The following is a 12,436-nucleotide window of genomic DNA, read 5'->3' on the forward strand; positions in this document are numbered from 1 at the left end:
TAAAAGTGGGCTAGATGGAACAACTATTAGGTGGATCCACAGTTGGCTACTGAATTGGACTGAAAAAGTTCTTATCAATGGTACCTTATCAAACTGGGGATGGTAATGAATGGGGTACTGCAGGTCTTAGTCCTGGGCCCAGTGCTCTTCAACATTTTTATCAATGAGGAGGTGCAGGGAACGCTGATCAAATGTGCAGATGACACAAATTTGGGTGGGATAGCTTATACCCTGGAAGGCAGAAACAAACTTCAAAGTGATTTGGATAGGCTGGAACACTGGGCTGAAAACAACAGAATGAAATTTAATAGGGATGAATGCCAAGTTCTACACCTAGGAAAAAGAAACCAAATGCACAGTTACAAGATGGGGGATACTTGGCTCAGCAATACTACAAACGAGAAGGATCTTGGAATTGTTGTAGATCACAAGCTGAATATAAGCCAACAGTGTGGCATGGCTGCAAAAAAAGCAAATGTGATTTTGGACTGCATAAATAGAAGTATAGCTTCCAAACTGCACGAGGTAATGGTTCCCCTCTATTCAGCACTGGTTAGGGTATTGTATTAAGTATTGTGTCCAGTTCTGAGCAGCACACTTCAAGAAGGCACAGACAAACTGGAGGTGGTTCAGAGGATGGCAACAGTTCTCCCACGTTGGGCTTTCTGAGATTTTTTTTAAAAAACTTTTTTAACATGAAAAATAATAATTAAAAGACCTCACCAGCACCAGAGCTAGTCTCTCCCTCTTTTTGTACATAGTTTTGGTGCTTCTCCCTCCAACCTTTTTTTCAACAGTTCTAGAAACATCTCTGTCTCTTGAAGCCCAGTTGGCCTCAGTGGCACAGAGTGCCTTCTACCAGCTCCGGTTGGTGGCCCAGCTATGCCCCTATCTGGACAGGGATAACCTGGCTTCACTTGTCTATGTTCTGGTAACCTCCAAATTAGATTACTGCAATGCCCTCTACTTGGAGCAGCCTTTGAAGATGGTTCGGAAGCTGCAGCTTGTGCAAAATCCGGTGGCCAGATCGATAACTGGAACCAGAAGGTTCGAACATATAACACGATTCTGGCCCACTTGCATTGGCTGCCTGTATGTTTCCGAGCCTATTTCAAGGTACTGGTTTTAACCTATAAAGCCTTACAGAGCTTGGGACCACACTACATGACGGAACGCCTCTCCCAACATGAACCTACCCGTACACTGCGCTCAACATCTAAGGTCCTCTTCCGAGTGCCTACTCCGAGGGAAGCTCGAAGGATGGCAACAAGGGAGAGGCCTTTTCAGTGGTGGTCCCCCAATTATGGAATGTTCTCCCTGATGAGGCTTGCCTGGCGCCAACGTTGTTATCTTTTCGGCGCCAGGTCAAGACTTTTCTCTCCTCCCAGGCATTTTAACAGCATTTAACAACGCTAAGTTTGTTTTTTAATGGACCCCAGAACTGTTGTTTAAAAATGGATACTGTTGTTTTATACTGTTGTTTTGATGGTTTTAAATTTTGTATACTTTTTAATGTTCACTGTTTTTAACTTTTATAAACCACCCAGAGAGCTTCAGCTATGGGGCGGTATATAAATGTAATAAACAAATGAACAAACAAACAAGGATGATCAGGGGTCTGGAAACAAAGCCCTACGAGGAGAGACTGAAGGAACTAGCCATGTTTAGCCTGGAGAAGAGAAGATGGAGGGGAGACATGACAGCACTCTTCAAATACTTGAAAGGTTGTCACACAGAGAACAACCTCCCAGAGTACAGGACACGGAATAATGTGCTCAAGTTACAGGAAGCCAGTTTCCTGTTAGAGCAGTACGACAATGGAACCAATGATTTAGGGTGGTTGTGGGCTCTTGAGGCCTTCAAGAGGCAGCTGGGCGGCCATCTGTCAGGTATGCTTTAAGGAAGATTCCTGCATTGAGCAGGGGGTTGGACTCAATGGCCTTATAGGCCCTTTCCAACTCTGCTATTCTATAATTCTATTATTCTATAATTTTATTTTCTGCCTCAGGTATGGTAGTAGTAGCCTCTGAAGGAGTACAGTATAGTGATGTGCAGAATTATGGGTGTTTCCATTACTTACTACACAGTAAAAGTGTAATTTGTGATCTGTAGGAGCGGGGTTTACCTATTGTAAAAGTGACTAGAGACAGACCTTTCCTGATTACTGTTAGATAGATTTTTTAGAGACCAATAAATCATGTAGAGGGTACATGATTTATTGGTCTCTAAAAAATCTATCTAACAGTAATCAGGAAAGGTCTGTCTAGAACTGCCTTAATAGATTTAAGTTGGCTATTTGGGGGGGAAAGGGTTTACTTTTTAGTACTGAAATTATCACATCCCTCTGTTGTATAGGAGATAAATAAACTCATTAAATTTAAATCTAGGCTGATTATGTGTATAAGCAGTGCTTTATCCGTATTTTCCCTGGATACTGGACAAGGCAGTAAAACCTCTTCTTGAAGCAAAGCTGTGCTAAAATTCCTCTTGAAGCAAAAATAATACGAAATTTATATAAAGAATTAGATAAAGATAATATAAATATTTGACGATGTTTCTGTTAAGTTTGTTTCAAAGTGTTAATGTTACTGCAGCAGTTTTTCTTTTAAAACATTATTTCAGAAAGGAGAAACAGTGAAAAAGATGCGTGAAGAGGTGAGCGTCCAGTCCTTCATGATGATTCCACAAAATGTAATATGGAAATGAATACAACAGGTCTAAAAATGCAGATTCCTGAATAACATTAAAAAAGGGGAGAGGAAATATGTTTGTGTTTGTGGACAGTTGTATTTTTTTCATTAGGGATGATATTTATGCAGCCCTTGCAGTGGCATGGCCCCTGAAGGAAAAACCAAGCTCCCCTGTAACAAAAGCCAACTCCTCCTCGCTGTGGTGGAACCCGAAATCACGGGTCCCTGTGGTTCGCTGAGTGGTGGTCACAGACTCTCAAGACACAATTTCTCTCTCGTTAGAAAATTTATTACAAGCAGCGCTGCAGGGTGACAGTCTGAGGAACTGCCCAACAATTTCAGGAAAGGTTAACATATTTATAGGGTCAGGTCCCCTCAGATACAATGGCAGAACCTTCCCACCAATCATAATACAGCTCTGCAATACAATAACGAATGAGAAGCAAAGCACCTAGGCATATACAGAGTTCAAGTACTTCTCTGACTAGAATACTATAATGGGTATTACAATAGTTACAGGAAATACATCTCCATCTGTTTCCTAGTTGTGGTTAGCTTGCCTTAAAAAATATCCTACTATCTGTTTAACTGTCTAACTGTTTTATGACATGTGGTTTCAGCATCAGCTGAATTGTGACAGCAAGCGCAACATTAAAAATAGGTTTTAATTAAGCAGGAAGCTATGAACTTTATGATGTATAGGGCTAATGTTTTATAGATCCATTTTTCTATATCTGTGGGCATTAGGTAAAAGAACCACCCAGCTTGATTTCCTCGACACCACTCCCAGGCAAAAACAAGACTTATGGTGGGACGGGACTTGTGGGCCAATAATGCCTGGCTGTTTGCCGCATTCAGTTTAGTGGATCACAACTTGCGTGCCCTGCACTAGATTATTCTGTTCATACCGATGGGTTTGACTTTTTCTTTCTTAACAAGCATTTTTATTATTCCAAGGTAGAATATGTGTAGAGGTCATAATTAAATATGAAGAAGAATCCATTTTAAATGTGCAAGGAAAGAATAAACTCTATGCAGCTTCTATATGTATGATAAGATGTGATCTCTCCATTGTAGAGTGGAGCACGAATCAATATCTCAGAGGGAAATTGTCCAGAGAGAATTGTGACTATTACAGGCCCCACAGATGCCATCTTCAAAGCTTTTGCCATGATTGCTTACAAATTTGAGGAGGTAAGAAAATTAGTTAACAATATTACATGAAGTTACTGGATTAGCAAATTGTTGATGAAGGGCATGTATGTCGACCAAAAACTGATTGCAAATATTGTGAGATTTGTGAACTGCCCAGAAGGATTGTGTCTGTGTGGTGCAGTGTCTAATTGTGTCTGTGCAATGGATGAAAGGAGCAAATCAGATATACCAAGTTAAATGAGTTTCAATTGACCACCTCTGAATAGGCTTGGCATAGGCATAGGGTGTGGATCCAGCCATAGGACAGCATGGCTGCTGTCCGATTTTCCTTCCTGCCCACCTGCCAGTAGCATTGATGGTGGATACCAAAATCAGGGGCCCGCCTCAGCACACACCACTAATGTGAACCTCTTTCCCTCCACTGTTGATGAGGCAAGCTCAGAGCCACTGTGCTGGCCTTGTCTTGCTGCCACATCCCCAAGTTCCCTTAAGGGGTTCCCCACCACAGAGGACCAGGGAGCCCAATCCTGCTCCCCTTCCCAAATTGAACTGTCACACCCACAAAGTTGTGACACAACCAATACAATCCATAAGCCAAGACTCCACTCTTAAGTATAGATCAGCTTATTTACTCAGGGTACAGTCTTGCATTGAGGAAGGACACTTGTTTGCCAATTGGAAAACAGGTAAAATTCATTCCCAGTCCTGATAATTGACAACTAACTTCCCTCCACTGCAAAATCTACTTTTACCAGGTGTGGGTGGTTGGGGATGTCAGGATGGTTGAGCTGTGCATGCAATGCAATGCCTTTACGGGCTTTAGGTGGACCAGTTCTGCAAGTGGCAGTTCTCGCCCCGTTCCGGCCTCCTGGGCCGCTGCAGAGTCCAATTGACCTTCCCATTCACTCAGCACTTTTGTGCTCCTGGGAAATAACCCTGCTGCCAAACCGGCACCCAACCTCTGCCAGCTTCTGTTCTTTTCCCCTCTGGCAAAGCCCCACACATGGGCCACAGTTTCAAGCTACAGGAAAGGCTGTTCCACCCCTCCCCCATGGGGACTAAACCCTTGAGGATTAAAGCTACGGAGGCGGTGCTTGCAGCCGCCCCGCTTTGCACGCATCTCTCCTGTAGCTTTAGGGGAGCAATCCTTTGCACGGGAACGGGGGAACGGCTTGGGGAGGGAAGCTGCCCTGCCCCACCCAGGGAGAGGACATGTACGTCCCCAGAAGCATGGCCACGCAACGGAGCAGGCATGCCACCAGGTACTGACAGTGGGGTGACCCAGCACCAAAGGGGATTCTAATGGGAAGCAGCACTGCCATTCAGTGGGAGGGCAAGGAGGGGGTTGTGGAGGGTGGGGATCAGCTACAATAGTTAACCACGTGTTAATAGTCCACGCACGGTCAATGATTATGATGTCTCATGGGGAGTACCTCCTAAATAGGCAGCCATGGAGTTGACAATTGTGTCGTCTGAATGCGCCCAAAGGCTGCCCAATTTTACTCAAGCCCAAGCCAAAAATCTTGCTTTTGGAAATACAAAACGTTGTGCCTCTCCTTTGATTAACTTTGGGAAAACCACAAATGGTTACAACCTTTTTGCATTTTGACAGAATTGGATGAATGTTTTAAGCATAGCATCCCTTTCAGAGAGGATGATATCTGCCAAACCTCCAACAAATAGTTGCAGGGGTTTTGAACATACAGCATACAGCCTTAAAATTTTGATACATATAAAGGAAACAGCCAATAGTTGTTTTAAAAAATTCTTGCCAGAAGTCGATAAAATTTGCAGACATTGTTTCCTCTTCTGAGGGGATGCATCTCACCAAATTTCAGATAGATGGGTACAGTGTGTGTGTGTGCGCGTGCGCGTGTGTGTGCATGTGCATGCGTGCGTGCATTCATACAAGAGCTGCCTTTGCAGTTTTGGGATTTTCATAAAAGGATTTGCTTACCCCCCTGTATTTTGGGGGATTTAATTTATATGGCATGTCAGACCTTACAGAGCTGCCCCTAAGGAGGAAACCTGAAAAACAAAACCAGAAGGATTGGGGGTGGGGGAGGTGCATTTTTGTTTTGTTTTTGCTAGTCACATTTAAAGATGTTTGAGGGTGAAGTGTTTCTTCCTACACTCCTCCCCATGGTTCTGTGAAAATTTCTACCCTGAAATCTACTGTGAGATTTAACTGAATATCTTCTTTATTCTTAAATCTGGAGATTCAAGCCATGAGGTTTTTTGGGGGGTGGGGGGTGGGGAGATCCAGTTCAGCCTTGTGTGCAAGTGTGGGCCAATGTTCAACTTCTTGCCTAAGCAACTTAAGCAGGAGAGACAATCTAAGAATGCCATAAAATGTCTGCCTCATTTGTAATAAGGTAGCACGTATGTACCTATAAGCTCCATCACACCGTGGGGGGGGGGGACACGCCCCCTACCGTCACTTCTCCGCCCTTGTTTTCATTCCTCAGTTATTTCCTCTTTCAAAAACAGAAGTACACAATGAGCATGAGGCCCACTGAGTCCGCTGTTCTAATGGTGCTGCTTCTCCTGCACATAGCAGGAGAGAGCAGCTATTCCATGTTTAAAAATACATCGGACTTTACGAGGGTTTTTTTGTCGTGAAAGGAAGGCCAGAAGGCCAGAAGGGGCGTGGGAGGCAGGCTACATCATGGGCGAGACTTGAGCAAACTCCGTGAGTGCCCAGGATCAAGCATGCAATGAAATGGTCCTCGGATAGAGCTTTATATCACAAAGCATCTTTCTTTTTTTCTGTCTTAGGATATAATTAACTCTATGAGCAACAGCACAGCTACTAGTAAGCCACCAGTAACACTAAGGTTGGTCGTGCCAGCTAGCCAGTGTGGATCACTGATTGGTAAAGGAGGCTCCAAGATTAAGGAAATCAGGGAGGTAAGCTTGTGGTTTTCTTATATGACAAGACTGGTTTTCTAGGAGGAGTGATGGGAAGACCAATTTGCAAATTCTCCACTTGGAACAACATCATATACAGGAAACCATCACTAAGTAAGGGTTAGAGCCAGGAACTTCTTCAGGGATGCTGACAAGTAAAACTGAAGCATTGTCATAGAAAATGGCCTTGATACAAGCCAATTCAATTTTGCTGGCAAAGAATTGCACCATAGAAATTATAAAATAAAATAACTAAAACATAGCTTAGTTTAGGTAGTGTTTATTCTTGTGTCAAAAAATGTCTGGATTATTGGAGAAATAATCCCCTAAATGTGTATTGTAGAGAAGAGACATAGCTGCCATCTCATTGCAGGGCAAATGGTCATTAATACTTTAACACTAAAATAACACATCAAATCAGTGTGTTAAAGGTAATAAGACATTATGGTTGTAATTGTTCTTTTGTTCTCCCTGGCCAGATATCTAACAATTGGGAGATAATTTGTCATTGAATGGGAAAATGGCTTTTGCTGGTCATTCCTCACAGAAGCACATAAGGAGAGCCCTAATGCTGGATCACACCAAGGTCCATCTAGTCCCGCACCCTGTTCACACAGTGGTCAACCAGCTTTCCACCAGGGACCCCCAAGCAGGACATGAATACAACAGCAACCTCTCACCCCTGTTTCTCATAGGCCTACTGCCTCCGATAATGGAGGTGGCACATAGCCATCAGGACTAGTAGTCATTGATTGGCTTCTCCTCCAGGAATTTGTCCAATCTAAATTGGTGGCCATCGCCACATCTTGCGGTAGTTTAACTGTGTGTGGTGTGAAGAAGTATTTCCTGTTATCTGTCCTGAATCTCCCACCAATTGGGTTCTAGTCTTATGAGAGGAGGAAAATATCTCCCTAACCACTTTCTCCACAGCCTGCATAATTTTGTACACTTCTGTCATGTCTCCACTCTCTCGCCCCTCTGAACTAAACAATCCCAGATGTTGTAACCTTTCCTTGTAGGGGAGTTGCTCCAGCTCCTTGATCATTTTAATTGCCCTTTTCTTCACTTTTTTCAACACACGCTGATTATCTCCCAATTTCTTGTTGCCTGCAGAGAACTAATAAAGCTGTTCTTCTATATTTTTACTTTCTTCCTGTCTTCTTTCCTTCCTTCCTGTCTTTCTCCAGTCAACAGGTGCTCAGGTTCAAGTGGCCGGGGACATGTTGCCCAATTCCACAGAGAGGGCAGTGACCATCTCAGGGACCCCCGATGCCATTATCCAATGTGTCAAACAGATCTGTGTGGTGATGTTGGAGGTACAATCTGTAACAATAGGGGTAAAGTATACAGGGATAAAAAATTACTGAAAACTCAGATAATCTATATTTCTTGTAATTCAGAATTTTATCATGGTTTTATATTGTTATAGGTTCTTGCCCAAAGCGTTCAGCTAATCATGGTTTTAAAGTATCTTTGAATGACATGAGTGATAAGATGTTTCCAAGAATACTTGACGTAATATAGCCAGCCATGTGTAAAGACAGAGGAGATACTGTAGAACAGTCAGAAGAGCCAAAGTAATTTTTTGTGCAATGCCCAATGGCCACAGCCCTTGTATACAAAGTACATGAAGTGGAACATGCCTATGGCGCTTGGCTATAAAACAATTATATTCTTCCAAAACCCAATGTAAACAAGAAGTAAGTGGCACTCTTGATGAAATAGACTAATAAGGTCATCACTTCTATTATTCTTATTCGTTAATCTCCCTATATCACATGTACTCTTCATCCCTAATAGATATTTCCAACATCATATTTGTCCATTGTTTCTGTTAATCTTTTTATATACTTTCAGAGAAAATATCAGTTGATTTCAGAGTACAGTTTTATCAAACACACAAAACACAAAACTCTGCTCAAAATGTACTAGGCAATTTTGCTTTGATTTTACGTGTGTGTGTGTGTGTGTGTGTGTGTGTGTAAAAACTAGAAACAAGAAGTGAGAATCCCAGAATATGTAGAGCTTGCAATTTGACTGATATTTACAAAAGGATGTTGAAGAAATCAGGCTGGTACTGTTTTTCGGAGGTGGTTCTTTGGTTGCAGAAGGAGGAGGGGCAACCCCAAGAAACTCAAATCCCATTGAAGTCAAGAGTAGGTTGCCCCGATACTAAAAATGAGTAAGTGGTTATTTTTTTACTACAGATTCACAAGGTACACACTGAATGTTAAATAAACCTTTCAGCGTGGAAATTGGTTCACTTCATTTTCAGCATTTCCATTCTTGTCATATCATTAAACAGCCCTTCAGTGTAAGTCAGAGCCTATCTCGGTCTATAATGCTTGCCAGGGCCTCCTTCATTGTAGAATTCCATTTTACATCTCCCCTACATGCATTTCACTGCCAAGAACCCCACTGGGTATTTAGAATTGTTCTCTAAAGTGAGGCCCTCGGTGTTCCAGAGGACTGATAATTGACCATCCCCTACCCCATTAAAAGCAAGTATGGTGAACATGCCTTATATTGTCAGATGACTAATCTATCTAGCCCAATATTGTTGCCTCTGACTGACAGAAGCTCTCCAAGGCCTGAGGCAGAAAAGTTTTCCCCAAACCTACTTTCTAAGAGCTTTTTCTAAACCAGAGAGCCAAGCAAAGGATCTACCACTGAGCTACGCTGTATCTCCATTTTACCACTGGAAAGCTTCTGTCCATCGTTTTCACACCCTTAGATTTTCAATGGAAATTCAAAAGTGGAACTATTTGGCATGTTATTATGGAAAACAAAAAAGACGTAAATACCGTCAAAAAATTATTTACTTACAGTTTCAGATTTATTTCCTTCTTCGTCGCAAAAGCACAGGACAGACAATCTAAAGGGATTGCACTGATACTGAGTAAAATCTATCTGATTATAAAAACATTCAAATCTTAACTTCCCTCCAGGCTTAACCATAATAACCTTCAAAAATTAGCTCAAACAGTGGAACAGAATTGCAAAACTGGAGAGTAGCCATCAAGTGCATTTGATGCTTGAATATGCCACACATGGTATCATTAATTTGGTAAACTGGTAAAACTGGATGAAAGGGGAAATCTTCCATGTTTTACACTCTGTCAATCCCTATGCCCCCTTTACTTGTGTATTGATTTGAGATATAAATATATGATTAAACACAACAGCAATAACATGACACACACCTGAAGAATGTTTTCACTAATGCATTTGAACAGGATATTCTGGCAGCATCAGAAATCTCTGTGGTGAGATAATAAGGATTAGGAAGAAATCTGAGAAGCCCAGAAACTTGGCCCCGATCTCGCCAGGCTGCATGGAGCATGTGGGAGAAGAAATCAGGGCCACGCAACGGAAATTAGACATTTCTTCTGTCCCTACTTTAATGCAGTTTCATGCCTTGAGTCTAATTCACCAGAAATGAATGCTAAGGATTTATTGGGATCCATTTGGTGCTGGAAAACATCATCAACAACAGGTTGTCACTAGGGTTGCGAGAGGATTTTGTTTGTGGGATTATTTCTAGCTCAGCCCTGTGGATTTTGTTCTATTTTCCCCTGCAGGTGCCAACTCATTCAGTAGTGAGTTGAGCTAATACGCAGGTTCCTTTTTTTTTTTAATGTTGTCAATTTGTGCATTTCTCCATTCCTCCTGTCATTTGCTCAAATTATGATTTGTGCAACTTGTAATTTGAGCAATGGAGGGGCAGGGTTTACAGGTCAGGAAGGGGTCTCAAGCAAGTGCCTTTGTTATAGATCTAGCCTTCTCCCCGCCCTTTTGCAGCTCATATATTATCTGTGTTAAAAACTCTTGTTTAAGACTCAAGGATGCATGAACTTGAATCAGGGGGCCCAAATGTGTCAGTTCAACACTTCAGATGAGTAAGTGGTTATTTTTTTACTACAGATTCACAAGGTACAGACTGAACGTTAAATAAACCTTTCAGCGTGGAAATTTTTCTGAACTGTGACCCCAAAAAAAGTTTAAAAATTGCTCAAAACCCAATTTGTACAAATCCCAATTTGTGCAAATGGCAGAACTCAGGAAAAACAAAATCTGCAAAGATTTCCTTCCCAGAAACAAACAAACAAAAGCTGATTCAGTCTGCCTTCACTCACCAGAATAGACATGCTTTGGAAATGTGTTGGGCTTGAATTTAACAGATTTCCCACTGACGGGTATTCCTAGTTGTCCCCTCATGAGAACTACAGAGATTTAATAGAGTACTGTATAATATGGGCTTACCAAGTTATATTCACCTCCTGGGAAGAGGTGGTAGTTAGGAACAACAAGATACTGTAGAAACAAACTTTTAATATACTGGCATTACAATCCAACAAAATGGGGCATTAATTCTTCAGCCAAGGGTTGCATTTGAAAGACAGACTTAAGGCTAAACGGTTTGTACTGTTACACCAGAGAAGCACATTCAGAGCAGTGGATCTGGGGCTGGTGACTCTGGCAGCCATGAAAAATATCTTTTATCCAAAACAAACAAGAGATGTCATAAAAACATAACTTAGGCCTCAGCTAGACCTATGGGACTAGCGTGACGGAGGGGTGAGGATCTCACGATATTTTTATCATGAGATCTCCCCCTCTGTTAACACGTGGCGTGCGACGGCCTCAGATGAAAGAACAGAAGGAGCGCTCGTGCGCTCAAAGGTAAGTTTTTTTAAAAAAATAATAATTTACTCACTCCCCACATCCCACCCCTGATGGGCACAGAGCTCCTGAGGAGCTCTGTGCCCTGTGCACAGTTCCCGGCTCCTTGCGAGCAACGGCGAGGAGCCGGGACAAACCGTGACAGTGGGCCACACTTTCCACGGTCTCAGGATCATCCTGAGACCCCAGAAAAACCATGCCTAAAGGGTAGGGTGATATCCCAGGGAAAGGGAGGGATCATCCCTCCCTGTTCCCGGGATCCCCTGTGCGTCATGTGGGCGCACAGGGACGATCCCCGGGATATCAGCCCGTCTAGCTATGGCCATAGTCTCGTAAACATATCTCACTTTGGTACAGATATTGATGGGTATGATAGTCATTTTTATTAGTACTTAATAAATAACATATAAAGGGGATGTGGAGTAGACATATAAAATGGTTTGCAAGTATATTGTACAATTCTGAAAACTACATGCATGAAAAATACACCTTTATTGATCTAAAAGATTACATGGAAGAAATGGTTGGCACAAGGCAATAGGTGAGTGTAAGCCATTGAGAGCTTCATAGGTTAAGATCAGCACTTTGAGTTGTGCTTGGAGGACCGCAGGAGGCTATTAGTGTAATATGCTCCCCCATTATTCATCCTATATGGAGATAGCTGGCAACGTTCTGCATCTGCTGAAGCTTCTGAATACTTTTCAGGGTGACCGTTATGTGGAATTTTGAGGTGAAGATGTGGATGATGGAGACCAAGTTTTCATCTTAAAGATAACACTTTTTAAACGTGGGCATTCTTATGTTAATAATACATAGACCCTGTGCAGATGACACGCTAAGCCACTGTGGTTAAGCATTTTGAGCTAAACATTATGGCTCAGTCTGCTGTGTGATCCATGACCAAGCATGTCGTGTGAACTATTCCCAAGCATTGTAGCTACGTAACCATGGTTTAAACATGCTCACCTGCCATTTGCTGCAAAAAGATTAGCAGACTA

General features: G+C 42.3%; 1 protein-coding gene across 13 annotated transcripts in view; it reads left to right on the forward strand.

Moving 5' to 3' along the window:
- PCBP3 (poly(rC) binding protein 3) overlaps positions 1-12,436 on the forward strand; it is a 64,058-nt gene that overhangs the window by 2,384 nt on the left and 49,238 nt on the right. For 10 of the 13 annotated variants that reach the window (XM_063118546.1, XM_063118545.1, XM_063118549.1 and 7 more), the window contains exons 3-6: positions 2,623-2,655; positions 3,768-3,884; positions 6,624-6,755; positions 7,943-8,071. In XM_063118546.1, the coding sequence (XP_062974616.1) occupies positions 2,623-2,655; positions 3,768-3,884; positions 6,624-6,755; positions 7,943-8,071 (411 nt within the window). Of the gene's footprint in view, positions 1-2,622; positions 2,656-3,767; positions 3,885-6,623; positions 6,756-7,942; positions 8,093-9,257; positions 9,261-12,436 lie in introns of all 13 variants that reach the window. The other 3 variants (XM_063118555.1, XM_063118548.1, XM_063118544.1) reach the window with 2 other exon arrangements.

Source organism: Elgaria multicarinata, chromosome 2 (assembly GCF_023053635.1).
Source record: "Elgaria multicarinata webbii isolate HBS135686 ecotype San Diego chromosome 2, rElgMul1.1.pri, whole genome shotgun sequence".
Classification (NCBI taxonomy): domain Eukaryota; kingdom Metazoa; phylum Chordata; class Lepidosauria; order Squamata; family Anguidae; genus Elgaria; species Elgaria multicarinata.